The sequence below is a fragment of the Dunckerocampus dactyliophorus genome, chromosome 21 (genome assembly GCF_027744805.1).
Source record: "Dunckerocampus dactyliophorus isolate RoL2022-P2 chromosome 21, RoL_Ddac_1.1, whole genome shotgun sequence".
NCBI lineage: Eukaryota > Metazoa > Chordata > Actinopteri > Syngnathiformes > Syngnathidae > Dunckerocampus > Dunckerocampus dactyliophorus.
In genome coordinates, this window is record NC_072839.1 from 6,300,995 (window position 1) to 6,318,456 (window position 17,462).

Below are 17,462 nucleotides of genomic sequence, written 5' to 3' on the forward strand. Positions count from 1 at the left end.
CAGGTGCCAGCCACTATGTCAACTCCACATTAAATTAAATCAGACAGCCTTCAAAAACAGAAGCTGACTCATGTATTTTGCCTGACTCCCACCCTTTTTGGCCAGACGGCTCTGAACGAGTCACAAGAGAAGATGGAATGAAAAGGAACGAAGATAGAGTTTCACCACGCTGGCGTTTGACACGACTGCACCCATTTCAGCAGCTCCTGACATCAGGGGAGGGGTTCGGCGGCTTACCCTCGGCGTCTTCATTCAGACGCAAGCAGAACACGATACGTCTCCCTACACATTTCCGACATCTGATAGCCTCTGATGACACAGCCTTGGAACGCTAACCGGCCTATTTGCTTTACAATAGCTGATTTCCCCTCAACATAGAGCAGCAAATCCCACTATTACGCTTGCAGCTATTATGGGACTGTATTAGTACATTCCTAGTCGAGGGTGCTATCATTTTATCCCCAAGTATTACGTGTGAGGCTATATTAACAACTGTGGTTGTTGACACATTCTTTACATAGATTACTAACATTCTAGTCCACATTATCATTTCTGAACAGATGACGCATCAGTGTTTCCCAAAGGTTTGCAATTTATCTGTGGCGGTAGGTTGCAGGGGTGTACTAGATCAGTGGTTCTCAACTGGTGGGTCGGGACCCAAAAGTGGGTCGCGGATGCATCGTGGGTGGGTCGCTGACAGCGAGTCAACAAAGACTGCACACTTATAAGCGAAATATCTTCTGCTCTTTTTGATATTTTGTTTTACGTTATGCATTATTTGTATGCATGCAGTTATCGTAGTCTTCCTCATTTCCTTGACAAAATGTCCCCATAAATTCCTCTAAAATGCACTTTGGACATTGTAAAAAATATTTGAATGACTTTCATAAAAGTGTAAAAAAAAAAAAAAAAAAAAAGAAAATACAAATAAATGCAAATAAATATAACTTAAATAAAAGTGTAAAAAAAAATAATTAAAATAAGTACAAATATAACTGACTAAAAAGTGTACAAAATTTCAATAAAAATGACTTTAAAATGTAAAAAATAAAGAGACAATAAAATAACTAAAAATGACTCATCAAAGTGAAAAAAACCCCCATAAATCTGACTTAAATGTAAAAAGTGATACAAAAATGAACAATACAAATGTTTCCGTTAAAAATGTAAATATGACTTAAATATAGGTATTTAAAAAATAATTAAAATAAATACAAACATAAATGACTAAAAAGTGTAAAAAAAAAATTCAAATGAAAGTGACTTAAAAATGTAAAAATAAAAAAAATACAAATAATTACAACTGACTAATCAAAGTGTAAAAAAAAAAAAAATCAATACAAAAAAATAATGAATAAATGTAAAAAGTAAAACAAATAAATATTAATGCTTTCATTAAAAAGATTTTGCATTTTAAATTTTAATAATAATAATGATTTTTTTTAATATGTGAATTTCTCTTGGAGATTAATAAAGTAAAATGACTTAAATAAAAAAAAATACAAAAAAATAAAATACAAATATAAATTACTTAAAGGTGTAAAAAATATGACTAAAATTAAAAATCACATAAATAAAAACAGAAAAAATGAAAACAAAAATGACCTAAAGTCTAAAAAAAATAATAAATACACAACATGACGTTATCGACTTAGATACATGACCTCGACTTGGACGTGCGTGCATGCGCCCTACATCACGCACGGGCAATTTTAAAAAACACGGCTCTACGGAAGTGTGCGCTGATTTTAAAAGGTAATGTGCTCGTCCTTGCACATCTATTATTTCAATATAACGTCCTTCAACGTATGCAAAAAGCTGCTAGAGATCTTCTACCAGCCTCAAGAAGAAGGGACGCCACACGCCTGGATAAACTGGTGAAGAAGGCAGGCTCTGTCATTGGCACTGTGCTGGACAGTGTGACATCTGCGGCAGAGCAAAGGACACTGAGGAGGCTCCTTTCCATCACGGACAACCAGCATCATCCAATGCACATCATCACCGCCTGACAGAAGAGCAGATTCAGCGGCAGATTACTATCACTGTCCTGCTCCACTGAAAGACTGAGCATGAGCAGATCATTCGTTCCCTACGCTATGCGACGTTGCAACAAAGCAGAGGGGGAGCAATAAAAAACACCCACAAGACTGGACTTATTACCTTATTATGTACCTGTTCTGTATTTATTTATTCATTCTTATTACCTGTTCTGTATTTATTTATTCATTCTTATTCCATTTTCTTATCTTGCCTATCTTGCCTTATTTGTTTTATTTACCTTGCCTACTTCAAGGGTGTCCAAAGTGCAGGCCAGAGGCCATTTGCGGTCCACAGCTGTTATTTTATTAGCCCGCAGCACATTCTAAAAATATAATTTAACAAGAAAAATACAAAAAATACAGCAAAAAAATCAGCAGTAATTTTAAGAATATAGTCAAAATATTAGAAAAAAATAAGTTGTACTCTATCAAGAAAGTTGTAATGGTACAATGTCATAATATTGTGAATATAAAGCATTAATAGCATAAAGTTTTTTATTTTTTAAATTTTTTAATTTTTTTAAATTAGGTTGTGGACAAAGTTGTAATGTTTTGGAAATAAAGTCATAATATTACAAAAACAAAATGTACAAGATTATTTAAAAACAAAGTTTAAATATTTAAATATACACTTTAAAAAAAGGGGGGGTAAATACGCTTTTTCAGCTATATCATGAAGTTGAGATGCAGTTTTTTCTTAAAATATAAACAACTTCTTGGTATGTCTACATGTGTTTTCTACGTTTTTCATTATGTAGCCCTCGCTGGAAAGGGTTTGGACACCCCTGGTTTAGTGACTGCCCACATATAGGCCTGTCACGATAACAAATTTTGCTGGTCGATAATTGTGCTATAAATTATCGACGATAATCGATCTTTTGGCCCCTTTTTTAGACCAGGTTATCATTAAGTTTATCACTCAATGGTCACTGTGTCATGTCGCATTTGAGCCACTAGATGGTACTCAAGTGTAGTGTATCTGTGTGAGGCACAGAAGATGACTACTATAGCACTTACAAATCGCAGGGCGTCACCACTTCACATATTATAGTTGATTTTTAAGACGATTTTTTTCATTCATTATTGTTATAAGAGGTGTAATTCACATTTGAACCACTAGATGGTATAGTGTACACAAAAGTTGCCCGTATGTATGCTATGTAGGCTGAGTTGCAAGCAGTAAAAGACATTCGAGATCAAACCACATTGTTGTTCTTAATGTTTCACGGAAACATCACAGTTATATGGCAGAAATTTTATGCCATATAATCGTATTGAATGGTTGCATTTCTTTTGCAATGTAGCGAGCGACGCTGTCTGTGAGCATGCGTGCACCATTTTGCACTGTTTTGTTTTTATAATTTGCTGACCAAACGCCTCATTAAGCGTTGACTGTCGGGACGAAGGCTCTGCTGCACTTTTTTTTTTTTAATCCCAGTTGAGAAAACTGTCCGTTCACCTTGTTCATTCTGTTTAAAACCGAAATATTCCCCCAATATTCCCACACAACCGACAGCCCGTGCATTCGCATTCGTAACCATCGCTTCTGTGCCTTCAGGCTGGAGAATGACCGTGGCAAAAGCGTACATTTCTACACCTGATTTCTGAAATGCTAAACAAAGTGCCAGCTGAAACAAACATGCTGCATGAGACTGGTGGTGGTGGGGGGGCTCTGTGCAGAATAGGGAGGCCACACAACAGCAGAAGCAGCTACAGTAAAGTGGATGCCAGGGCCCAGTTGGTGTTCCATGTGCTGACTGCTGGGCTCCAAATAAAGCAGAGGTCAGCATATGATACCCAAGGTGCATGCCTTTTTAAACGGGGATTTGCATGCGCGCATGCAGACATAATGTGCAGGCGGGACTCCATTGAAGACGCAGCTTTAACTTCATACCCTAACATGTTGTGATCACATCACACCACCATGCGTCTATGCCGCAATGAATGACGCATTGCATTTGACTTGAATCCACGGTTACACAATTCAAACTCTCAGTCAAGAAAACAAATGAACCTTAGCTTATTTGATCATATACATTTCTTAATGTGGTGTCAATAAAGCGATGCTAGAGCGCCAAAACCTTTCTCTTTGACGCATTTCTCCTTCTCTTCTTCCTTCTAAATTGTGCACCTGATGTCTTTGACTTTGTCTTTTCCATGTTTTGTTGACAAATTAACGGCACTTTCATCATCATCTCCCACCATCATCCAACTAGCAGTCAAGGCTAAACCAACTCATATTGACTCAAAACTCCCTGCTTTTTATTTCACATTTTCGTAGTGAAATAACATGTTTGAGACTCTCGGTCTCCGATATAATTAATAGAATATTAACAATGAAATATGTTTTATTTTCTTTTAGCAATTACTGTTGTAATTTACATTTTTTTACCTGGTAATTAACCTGAGGACCGAGGCCCAGTGGCACCCGCCCCCCACGCTACTCCTTTGGTTTGACCCACATCACGTGGTGGACGTTCCATCACGTTTGAGCAGCGAGTTGCTCCTAATTGGGGGCGTGAGTATCACGCCTGTAGAGGGCGCCCATCTGCCACACATATGCGCTGACTTGATGAGGATACGATGACCGCTGAGGAAATAGGATTGTTGTTCTTCCCCCACCCTCCCCTCGCGGCACCCCCTAGAGATTGCCGCCCTGGGCGATTGCATAGCTCGAACCGCCACTGTTCTATGCTAATGGGCCTAATGTCTTCTGGATGAATTCTTCTTCCCAGAGGACCCTGATAATGCCTCTTCATGCGTCTATATCTCTAAGGCATGGTGAGCAATGCTAACCTAAGGCAATGACGGACGGAATAATTGTGTGCAATGCAGTCACTAAAGCACACGGTTAGAAAAAAAAGAGTGATTACACTTAACAGACAGAAATACTGCCTATCAACTACACAAAAAAGGTATATAATACATTAACGTGTACAATGCGTGGTACTTGACTTTTCCATGAGAGAGAGATTATTCCGGTCAAAGAAGAGATACCCAGATAAGCGTCTGGAATGACCTCAGGGGAAAAAACAGACTAACAAGCTCGGTTTCCCAGAAGCGGTAGAATTCTGTTCCGACGACTATCATATGCATTTTGATCTGAAAAAAAACGAACCGATCACACAGCCTATTATCAGTAAAAAAAAATATTACTATTATTGGACTAAATTAAGCATTTTCAAGCATAAAATGGCTAAATGAACCAACTAAATGAACTAAAATACAAATACAAGGCAGAAGAAGCATTCTAATTGTGAATGTACTGTACTGTTAGGTTAATTGGTGACTCTAAATTGTCCATAGGTGTGAATGTGAGCGTGAATGATTGATTGTCTGTATGTGCCTTGCAATTGGCTGGCGACCAGTCCAGGGTGTACCCCGCCTCTCGCCCGAAGTCAGCTGGGATAGGCTCCAGCATACCCCCGTGACCCTAATGAGGACAAGCAGCATAGAAAATGGATGGATGGCTTATTTACTCTTATTTTGTCTACTATATTGGACAATGCAAGTGTAAAGCGTACATACACTGGAAGTATGCTGTCCAGAATCTATGTTATGTCTTATTTATGTCTAATATGTCTTGTTTTGCTTGATTATATCCACTATATGAGGTAATGCAAACGTAAAGGGGACTATATAGGTGTTATTTCATGTCATGAGGGCTCTAATTATGCTTAAAAAAGTTATTTAGAAGATCATAAACAGGTTTTCTATGCCATAACTACAAAAATATTCTAATGTACTAGCGTTTAGTCAATATTGTGTCGTCAAAACCACTGCATCCTCTTTCCAACACTTGTTAGTCAATGTCCACAGACACATCGTTTTGCAACGCTCATCATGAGGGTAAACAATTTTCCACTTTGAATGAGCAAACATTTAGTCATGTCACAATGTGCTAGTGACTACCATTTGTTGTGGTTGTCACTGCGTGGTACCTGCCTTCTTCTGGCTTGTTTTTCCTTTATGGTTGCAGTTACACCTTAAGCGGGCTGGAGGCGGGGACGCTGGGCACACCTGTGGCTAATTACCCAATACTCATTTAAGCAGACTACCCACAGCTGGCAGCCGCTGGTTCATTGTTTCGCCTCTGCTGGCAACACACCCGAGTGCTTCTGCTACCAGTCGTTGTTCCATGCCCATTTGGACCTGCCGCCTCCCTGCCGTCCAGCTAACTCCAGTGTTTGTACTTTTCTTCATGGTGTAACTTTCATTTGCCTTTTGTCTCTATTTTTGCCACAACACCATCGTTTTCTGTTTTTGGATCTACTCTCTCTTGCACTTTTTGTCATTAAAAATCCTGAATGACCACACGAACTCTAAGCCTCTGCATCTGGGGTCCTAACCACACCGAGAACCTGACAGAATGAACCAGCCAGCAATGGACCCCGCGGAGCCCGAGCCCATTAAATTGGCGCTGCGTCACCAGGCTCAACGCCTGGGCAGACAAGAGGAACAACTTAATGCTTTGGGTTCGTGCATTAAAAGCCTAGCTGACCAACAAGACGCTCGCATGCAGGCTCTGGAGACACAGCTCGGCGCGTTGGTCGCAACCCTACAGCAAGGTTCTTCCACCACCACACCACCCGCTAACCCGGAAATACCCACAGAACATTCGCCCTCGTCAGACGCCATCTTACCTGCGCTCGGCTCAGTGCTGTCCAAACCCGAGAGGTTCTCCGGCGAGTCCGGTGAGGTACACACCTTCCTCACTCAATGCGAGCTCCACTTCGAGCTGCAGGCGGCTGCCTTCCGCTCCGAGCGTGCACGGATCGCCTTCATCATTTCCCATCTGACTGGCAAAGCAGGGGAGTGGGCCACGGCGGAATGGAGCCGCCGATCTCCCACTTGCTCGTCCTATTCAGCCTTCACCGGGGCGATGGAACGGGCGTTCCAGCGGACTCCTCCCGGGCGCGACGCAGCACGCGCCCTACTGCGGATAAGTCAGGGACGCCGCAGCGCCATCGACTACGCCGTCGAGTTCCGCGCACTTGCGGCAAAAAGTGATTGGAACGCCACGGCCCTACTGGATGCATTTTTTACTGGCCTGGCTGATCCCATCAAGGACCAGATGATTCCGCTGGAGACCCCGGCAACCCTCGACGACCTCATCGCCTTGGCTGTCCGCATCGAAAAGCGCCTCAGCGACCGCCAGGCGGACCGGGGACGCGGCACCCCCGGCTACAGCCGCGGCGATTACAAGTTCCAACTGACACCGCCCCGGCCATCCGCCTACATGGAATCCACTCCTGCACCTCGGCTCGACGAACCTATGCAGCTGGGAGGGAGTCGTCTCACTCCTGCGGAGAGGAATCGCCGCAAGCTCCTCCGCTTGTGCATCTACTGCGGCCAGGCAGGTCATTCCCTCTCCAGCTGTCCGGTCCGTCCCGACAGCCCACGCACCCAAGCTGCACATCCACGCTCTCCAAGCGCGTCCGGAGACACGCCCCCCCGGATGACGTCAGCGCCTGACGCGGCTGGTAGACTACAACTCCCAGGTACTCTCTCCTGGTCTACCAAACAATTAGACATTAACCCTTTCATTGACTCAGGGGCAGATGACAATTTTATTGATGAGGGGTTTGTCAAACAACATGGTGTTCCCGTGGTAAAACTATCTGATACTAAAGTTGTGCGTTCCCTTGATGGGCGTCACCTTGCTACTATCACGCACCAAACCACTCCAATTCTTCTCCGCATTTCTGGTAACCACTCGGAGACCATGAGTTTCTTAGTCATTCCTTCCCGTTCAGCACCCATCGTATTAGGGCTTACCTGGTTGCTCAAACATAACCCCCACATTGACTGGGCTAAATCCACCATTATTAATTGGAGCGTTTTTTGTCACACACACTGTCTCAAATCAGCATGTCCACGAACTCCGCCCGCCCAGATAGAATTGCCGGAAAGAATTGATCTCACCTCGGTACCCTCAGTTTACCACGACCTCCGTGAAGCATTCAGTAAAGAAAAAGCCCAGTCACTTCCTCCTCACAGACCATATGATTGTGCCATTGAGCTACTTCCCGGTGCTACCCTCCCATCCGCACGGCTATTTAACATTTCCAAACCTGAAAGGGAAGCGTTGGAGCAATATATCGCCACGTCTCTCGCAGCTGGCCTCATTCGTCCTTCATCGTCCCCATTAGCTGCTGGGTTTTTTTTCGTGGACAAAAAAGATAAGTCCCTCCGCCCTTGTGTAGACTACCGGGCTCTCAATGATATTACAGTAAAGAATAAATACCCATTACCGCTCATGGATTCCGCATTTAACTCCCTCCATTCCGCCAAGATATTCACTAAGCTTGACCTTCGTTCTGCCTACCATCTAGTTCGTGTCCGAGAGGGTGATGAATGGAAGACCGCGTTCAATACCCCTCTCGGACACTTTGAATATCTAGTCATGCCTTTCGGACTCACCAATGCTCCAGCCGTGTTCCAAAGCTTCATAAATGACGTCCTGCGAGACATGCTCGGCCGCTTTATTTTCGTTTATTTGGACGATATTCTAATTTTTTCATCCTCACTCGAGGAACACACCCAGCACGTTCGTCTGGTCCTCCAAAGGCTACTTGAGAACAAATTATTTGTTAAGGCAGAGAAATGTTCTTTCCACTCGTCGTCCGTTTCCTTTCTGGGGTTCATTGTGGAACAAGGCCAAGTTAGTCCCGACCCAGCCAAGATCCAGGCTGTGGTCGACTGGCCCGTTCCGACATCAAGGAAGCTTCTTCAAAGGTTCCTAGGCTTTGCCAATTTCTATCGCCGATTTATTAGGAATTTTAGCCGGGTCGCAGAACCAATGACGAAGCTCACATCTGTTAAAGTTCCTTTTAGGTGGACCCCAGAGGCAGACGCAGCATTTAGTAAGCTAAAATCTTTATTCACCTCGGTTCCTGTGCTCATTCACCCTAACCCCTCCTCTCAATTCATTGTCGAGGTTGATGCGTCAGACACCGGCGTAGGGGCCGTCCTCTCCCAGCGCTCGAGCGACGACCAGAAGCTCCACCCCTGTGCCTTCTTCTCCCGCCGCCTGACCCCGGCCGAACGCAACTACGACATTGGCAACAGAGAATTATTGGCACTCATCCTGGCGTTGCAAGAGTGGAGGCACTGGCTCGAGGGTGCTGAACTCCCGTTCATTGTTCACACTGACCACAAAAACCTGTCATACCTCCGCTCCGCTCAGCGGCTCAATCCCCGACAAGCACGATGGGCCCTTTTCCTCACTCGATTCAATTTCACCCTGACCTACCGCCCGGGCTCCCAAAACACCAAGCCCGACGCCCTCTCCCGACTACACGCACCGGCCCCGGAGCAACCCCGCCAGGAATACATCGTCCCCCAGTCCCGGATCCTGGGTGCCCTTCAGTGGGATATCGAGCGGCGGGTGGCCAACGCTGCTGAAGAAATCTCCACCCCTGAAGGTTGTCCGGCGGCACGGCTGTTTGTCGTCCCGGGACTCCGCTCCGAGGTCCTCCGGTGGGCCCATGAGTCCAAGATAGCATGCCACCCCGGAGTCTCCCGCACCGCTTTCCTCCTGGCGCAACGGTTCTGGTGGCCGTCATTCCGAGCGGACGTCCAGAAGTTCGTGGCCGCCTGCCCAGTCTGCGCGCGGAACAAGCCATCTCATCTGGCTCCAGCGGGCTTCCTGCGACCGCTCCCCATCCCCTCCCGCCCATGGTCCCACATAGCACTGGACTTCGTGACAGGACTTCCACCATCTAACGGAAATACAGTCGTCCTCACCATAGTGGATCGCTTTTCGAAAATGGCTCACTTTATAGCACTCCCGAAGCTCCCCTCGGCCCTGGAGACGGCAGACTTACTAGTCTCTCACGCCTTGAGACTGCATGGAATCCCCCTGGATGTGGTCTCAGACAGGGGACCACAATTTACGTCTGCTGTCTGGAAGGCGTTCTGCAAAGCCCTCGGAGCATCACCCAGTCTGTCCTCGGGCTATCATCCACAGAGCAACGGTCAAACCGAGAGAGCCAATCAGGACCTGGAGGCGGCCATCCGCTGTGTTTGCCATCAACAGCCCGCCTCCTGGTCCCTCAACCTGCCGTGGATCGAGTATGCTCGCAACACCTTGGTCTGCTCCGCCACGGGCCTGTCCCCGTTCCACGTCGCCTATGGTTACCAGCCTCCGGCATTCCCATCCCTGGAATCAGAGGTGACAGTCCCCTCCGTGGCCGCCCACCTACAACGGGCCCGCCGGGCCTGGCGCAACACACGGGCAGCCCTTGGTCGGACATCAGAGCGCAACCAACGCCTAGCCAACCGCCACCGCTCAGTCGCCCCTGATTACAAGCCAGGACAGAGGGTGTGGCTTTCTTCCCGTGATTTACCCCTCCATGTTGACTCAAAGAAGCTCCAGCCCAGATTCATCGGCCCTTACCCCGTGGATCGTGTCCTGAACCCCTCCGCTGTTCGACTCCGTCTGCCAGAGTCCCTCAGGATACATCCGGTTTTTCATGTTTCACTCCTTAAACCAGTTACCACCAGCAACCTCAGCCCTCCGGAGGTGCCTCCCCCTCCCCCCAGGATGATTGAAGGCCACCCAGCATTCACGGTCAAGGCCATTTTGGACGTGAGAAGAAGGGGCAGGGGATTCCAGTATTTGGTTGACTGGGAGGGGTACGGCCCCGAGGATCGTTCATGGATTTCCCGGTCCCTCATTCTCGACCCCACCCTCATTTCGGACTTTCACAAGCGTTTCCCAGAGAAGCCAGGTAAGCCGCCGGGTGGCGCCCATTAAGGGGGGGGGTACTGTCACAATGTGCTAGTGACTACCATTTGTTGTGGTTGTCACTGCGTGGTACCTGCCTTCTTCTGGCTTGTTTTTCCTTTATGGTTGCAGTTACACCTTAAGCGGGCTGGAGGCGGGGACGCTGGGCACACCTGTGGCTAATTACCCAATACTCATTTAAGCAGACTACCCACAGCTGGCAGCCGCTGGTTCATTGTTTCGCCTCTGCTGGCAACACACCCGAGTGCTTCTGCTACCAGTCGTTGTTCCATGCCCATTTGGACCTGCCGCCTCCCTGCCGTCCAGCTAACTCCAGTGTTTGTACTTTTCTTCATGGTGTAACTTTCATTTGCCTTTTGTCTCTATTTTTGCCACAACACCATCGTTTTCTGTTTTTGGATCTACTCTCTCTTGCACTTTTTGTCATTAAAAATCCTGAATGACCACACGAACTCTAAGCCTCTGCATCTGGGGTCCTAACCACACCGAGAACCTGACAAGTCACACAATCTTCGTTCATGGATCTCAACAACCCAGCGACAACACAACACGTGACCGCAGTGTTTAGTGGTGTGGATATGAAATTCCAGCTGGAATATTTTACAGCATTTTAATCAGGAAAGGATGTGGATTTACCTGTTCACCTCGCTCACAAACACATTAGAATGGGACCATCTGTGTAACTCCGTTTGGTGACATACCTCTCACGCACCTGGTCGGCCAAAGAATAAGAAGATGTAGCAAGAGGGATGAGTGTTGCTAGTTTTTTGCAAGTAATGAACCCCCTCTAGGTACTGCTCAGAGAGGGACTACGACAATTCTAGTGAAGGGACGTTAGAATATTTTCTAACTAAAAACAAACAAAGAAAGAAAAAACAAAGCAAAATGCAAATGAATATTAATCATAATTCATCAGTGGCTCAAAATAATAAAAAAAAAACCTTGTTTTTGAGTATTTGCTGAGTTTTTATGACTTTGTTTCAGACGTTTCTGTTTCAGGATCATGTGATTGTGGTTAGCAACTGTTGCTAAGTGTTTGTTTCTTGTTGTTCAGTGCAGGGTAAACGGTTTATACCACTTATCCTTCACCCCTCGTTCTGAATGACATCTTCACAGCTGGTGACCCTCGGCGTCGGTAATATGTCAGCCGACAACTATGACAACAGCGCCGCCATACCGGCGGAAAGACGAGTTCTGCCACCTAGCGCTAATGCGTATGTATGACAAGGAAACCTGTTGTAAATGGAGTAAATCTTCTAAATGTGCATCCATTTCAAGGAATCGTTCACGTGAGTACAATGTTTTCACATAATAATGCTATATTAGTGTGTTTTGTCATTTACTATATGTTTTAGGTTGCAACATGTAGTGTTTAAACGATGACATTGGCGACATATTAGTTTATGGTATTCGCGTTACCGTGTCGAAAATGTACTTAAATAGTGTTATGTGCTTACACATTAGTTCGATAGCTGCAAAGCCATGCGAAATACACACTAAATCCACATGCTACAGGATGCAAAACCCTCCGAGGGCACACGTCTTGTCCCACCGACATGCTAAACAATGTAGCATTATTTAGTGAAAACATTGTAATCACATAAAAGATTCAGGTCATTGTTGTCGGTCAACGTGTTACTCTCGTCGAGGGTCACCAAATGTGGAGAGGGGATTCCGAACGAGACAGGAGTGGAGGACAAGTGGAATAAACGCTGAACAACAGGCAACAAACAACAAGCAACAGTTGCTAACAATAATCGCATGACCTGGAAACGGAAGTTTGCAAGCAAATGTATAAAAACTCAGCAAATACACAATCCAACAACAACACAGGTGCACATTCAACACACCATGAAACAATAACGTAACATTACAAATTACATGGGTAGAGCGGGCTGGATTGGCGTATCTCCTGCCTGTTCCACGGCGCCTGTCCGCCAGGGTCGGGTATGTGGCTGTGGACTTGTCCGCTGGCCGTTGTGGCGCAGTGGCCGCCACGGGGGCTTGTGGTTGCTGCGCTGTGGTGGCTGCTGGGACCCAAGGCTGTCTGGTGGGATGGGCTGGGTCCTGCTCGCAGGTACCGTGGGCCTTGGGTGACGGGTGGGGGGGTGACGGGTGGGGGGGGTGGGGGGGGGTGGGGGGGGCCTCGGGCCAGGTCCTGCTGGGGGGTTGGTGCTCTGCTAGGTGCTTGGGCATTTGTCGCCGCTGGTCCTTGTGCTCTGCTGGGCCGCTGTCTGTGTCTTTGCCTCCCCCGGTCTGTCTGCGGGCTTGTCGGGGGTGGGGCTCCGATGCGCGGGTGGTGTGCCGTCAGCTCAGGTGGCATGTGGGTGGTCTGGCTCCCGGTGGCTGGTGGGGTCCGGCTGCTGGTCTCGCCTTCTCGGCTCTGGTGCTCTGCCTCCCTGCGGCTTGGGGGTGCGGCACTCTCACTCCCTCTCCGGGATTTGCTGCCCCGCGGGTGTCGGTTGGCGCTGTGTGGTGGTTCACCCGGCTGCTCGCCCGTTTGCCCTCCTCACCAGCTCCTCTGTCTGCCTTGCAGCTAGCGTCCTGGTGTTGGGATGGGGTGGCCTGGGGTCTTCCTGCTCCCTGGTGGTCCACGTTCTCCGCGCCTCTGGTTCTGGGTTGTGTGTTTGGGACCCCGGGGTCTGGCAGCAAGGCTTCCCGGGCCTTCGTCGGGGGAGTGGGGGGGCGGTGCCTCCTGCGTCCCTGGGCGGAGCGGTCCTGTGTCGGGGGTCGGGTGGCCCGGGGCGAGTCGGGCTCCATTCCCTGGGGGTGAGAGCGGCATCGGGGAGCTGGCGCTTCCGCCGTGGGCGGGCTTCTTTCTGGTTGTGGGGGAGTCTCTGGGCCTGCTGGTGTGTGGCCCCCAGTGCCCGTCTGCCTTTGTGGGGTGTGATCTCTCGCCGGTCTCGGGGTTTGGCTGTCCTCCGGCCCGCCGCCACCGCCCTGTTTCTGGTTTGGAATGCCTCTCCTTGCGGCCCCTTGCTGGTCTTCCCGGGGAGGAGGGCTCTCTGGGCTGGCTCTTGGGGGGGGCTGATCTTTGTGTTGCCTACCCCTGTGGGCCTGGTGGCTTTCTGGCGGTGGGGGCTCGGCCTGGCTATTTGGGGCGGGGCTTTCTGGGCGGTGGAGGGGGGCTCCTCTCTTTTCATGCATTTTCAGTGACAATTACACGCTCACACATTCTTGCACCTTTATATTTATGAAGACTTGCACACATACAGAGAAACCTGTACACACGTACATATGCACACTCACAGTACATACGTACTTCCCCACATTACTCACTGAGTTCACCAGGATGTTATTATGTTGTTGGTTTTATTACAGCGACGGTGATATCAGCAATATGATTATAGTTTTTACAATGATATGCATGACAGCTGTCATTGTGATCACTATCATAGTTCATCATTTCATGACTACTATTATGTGTGACTGTTTCAATGCAGTATTATCATTGTGATCACTATCATAGTTCATCATTTCATGACTACTATTATGTGTGACTGTTTCAATGCAGTATTGTCATTGTGATCACTATCATAGTTCATCATTTCATGACTACTATTATGTGTGACTGTTACAATGCAGTATTGTCATTGTGGTTGTCGATATTATTTTGTCCTTTCCGTCAGGGTCTTTATAGTTGTCACAGACATTTGATGATGTAGTCCTGTTTTGTTTCTGTTGTTCTGTTATTGTTGTCACAATTGTTGTTGCTGCTGTTGTCCTTGTCTCTGTCTTTTTTTATCCCCCTCTGTTTTTTCTCTTCTTCTCTGTCCCCTCCTGCTCCGGTCCACAATAAGAAAGCATCCAAGTCAAATAAATTCTGTATAACAGGGAAAAGTGTATCTCACACTTTTCCCTGGTAGAGTAAATCTGTTGAGCACGTGAGGGCATTTAGATCTACAATTCTATCTGCCTTAAAGGCTGGACAGGACAGGGGGAAAAAAAAAATAGTATTCCAGGCGCCCTACAGCCGCGTAACGTCTGCCTTCATCCGGCGGTTTTGCTGCTTCAGGACCTGGAAGACTTGCTGTGATAAATGAAACCATGAACTCTGCTGTCTATCAAAAGTCCCGAAGAACAATGTCCGGCCATCTGTTGGTGACCTCAAGCTGAAACCAACTTGGGTTCTGCAGCAGGACAATGATCCAAAACACACCAGCAAGTCCACCTCTGAATGGCTGAAGAAAAACTAAATGGAGACTTCGTAGAAGTCCCGACCTGAATCCTATTGAGATGCTGTGGCATGACCTTAAAAAGGTGCAAGCTTGCATATCAGCCAGAATTTAATTGTTTGTACCGAACCACCAATAATGTAGAATCTCATTCATCATCCAGACCGTCCTCATAACCGTCCAGTGCATCGTGTTATATTATTTCATGAAAGGTTTTTAAGTCCTGCAAGCATCTCACAAAAAACTCTGAACTCAAGTTGTGGCCAATTTGAAGCTCCCATTGTCAACACAGCAATTAACGCTCAGCGACCATGAACGAATACACACTCAGCTATGATATCATAAATACATCAGCACAGTTTAATTTAGCATACAGGCAATAACAGCACCCTATAAACCCTCAACCTGTTGCTATAGAGGGATCCTTGTGTGCAGGCTAAACCGAAGCAGTACAGACACACCCTTGAATCTAAATGAAGGGAAAATCACCCAAAATAAAGTGTTTTCGTGTCATCAACACGCAAACAAACGGGTGGATGGAGCAACACATAAGAAATGCGAGCACATCATTTGAATTGTTTCGTACAAAACGTTAAGGCTGAAGCTCTTTTTAGGCTTTTTTTTGCCAACAGCAGAGCTCAGTTCCAACACCGTATTCTCACACACACGTTTTAGGGCCTGGCCGGTATGGATTATTTCGTGAGGGTCCATCCGATGTTGATATTAGGGAATAATACATTCTGATTCGGCCAATTAAAACAAACAAAAAAAAGACAAAATACCTGCTTTTGACGTCTTAAATCAAGTTCAAAAAAAAGACAAAATACCTGCTTTTGACGTCTTAAATCAAGTTCAAAACACTTCTTACAAAAATATAAATTAAAGGGAGAACATTTTACTTATTTCAAATACTTTTATTGTCATAAATTGTGTGGAAGCAGCATGTGCACAATTCAAACATAAAATAACTAAAAACGCAAGCCTCATCTCGATGTAATGAGATAGAGATTGTTTAATCCGACACCTTTGATTTTTTTTAACTTAACTTTTTTCTAACCTTGACTTCTAGGGAACAAAGAACTTGAAAGCCAGCATCAGTCGCCTCCTTTTTTGCGATCAAGTGTAAATCATTTTACACATAATACCTGCTGGTATCTTGTTAGGGTCACTGCTAAGCGGATGTTTGCAGCGTTAGCTCCCCCACCTCCACCACCGATGAATTGATACTGCAACATTTTTTATGCAATTGATACATAATCGCTTGACTGGATTTTTTTTTTTTATCCAGGCCTCATAATAGTAGCCAAGAGGGTTCAATTCCGCATGCCTGTCAACCCTCCCGTTTTCCCTGGGAAAATCCCATATTTTACCCTTCTTTCCCGGGCGCCCTCCCATTTTTATAGTTTCCTGTATTTTAACTTTCATGGCGAAAAAAAATAAATCCTTGGGCAACATCGGCATAGTGCATCCTTGAACAGGTGAAGTCAAGCCTTCAAAATAACAGCAGCCAATAAAATAAAACTATTTCAAAACCATTCATTTGATTGAAAGTGAAACACACATCACAGTAGGCAGTCGGGTCTTCACACCAGCACCCGTCAAGGTCTACAATTTCCCTTGTTTTCCCTGATTTCAGATATCCCATTTTGCCCGTTTTAAGTGCAACATCCGGGTACTGGCAGTGCACTTCATTATGCACTTAAACTGCTAAGTGTAAGTGCCCCAATTGTGACAGCGACAATACAAAGAGATAAACAGCCCAAGTGATGGGTAATCCTCGGGTGGCCCGGGGAGATAAGAAGTGGGACACTGAGTAACGGCCGGCTGACTCACCGTACTTGTTGGGCTCTCTGTTGTACTCCAGAATGGGCACCGCGGCGTTGGGGTCCTGCGGCTCGAACACTGGGTCCTTCTCCAACTCGCCGCGGCTGAGCTGTGTCTGTGGGTCAACAACCGAGCCCGAGTGCTCCTCTCTGTCGGCGACCTCTCCTCCCCCGTCAACCGGGACTACCACAAACCTGTCCCCCATGAATGTCCCCTGTTGTTTTGGAGCCGAAATGGAGGTGAGAGAGCCGGCCGGTCAACTACTGCGGTCGGCTGTGGCAACAGGCGAACACACTGGACCACTTCCAAGCCACCATTGATTACTGTACGCACGTGCCCGCCCCCGGCCTTCGCTTATTGGACGAGAGGACGAGATCCGCCCCCTATGAAGTTCTCATTCAAATTTGGTGTCATTTTTCTCACTATTTGCCTCCTACCAACTAAATTATAAAAAAATATACATTTATTATAAAATTATTGCACTTTTGAAGCTCAAAGACTGCTATAAACTTGTGGGGGTGGGCGATACTGCAAATGTAGATATCAATCCGACACACACAGCTACAATGGAGGACTTAAAAACACTATTTATTTTTTTTTATTTTTTTTTTTTGCTATTGGACGAATTTTATTCCAACTCTTAACGACAGTAAATGGCTTCCGAGTAATGTG

At 46.4% G+C, this 17,462-nt stretch overlaps 1 protein-coding gene across 4 annotated transcripts in view; it reads right to left on the reverse strand.

The window, feature by feature from the left end:
* The window catches only part of slc12a7b (solute carrier family 12 member 7b), a 73,493-nt gene extending 56,412 nt beyond the window's left edge, over positions 1–17,081 (reverse strand). For 3 of the 4 annotated variants that reach the window (XM_054764981.1, XM_054764980.1, XM_054764978.1), the window contains exon 1: positions 16,800–17,081. In XM_054764981.1, the coding sequence (XP_054620956.1) occupies positions 16,800–16,995 (196 nt within the window). In that variant the 5' untranslated portion in view covers positions 16,996–17,081. The remainder of the gene's footprint in view (positions 1–16,799) is intronic. The other variant, XM_054764976.1, reaches the window with a different exon arrangement.
* Positions 17,082–17,462: the final 381 nt, after the last annotated feature.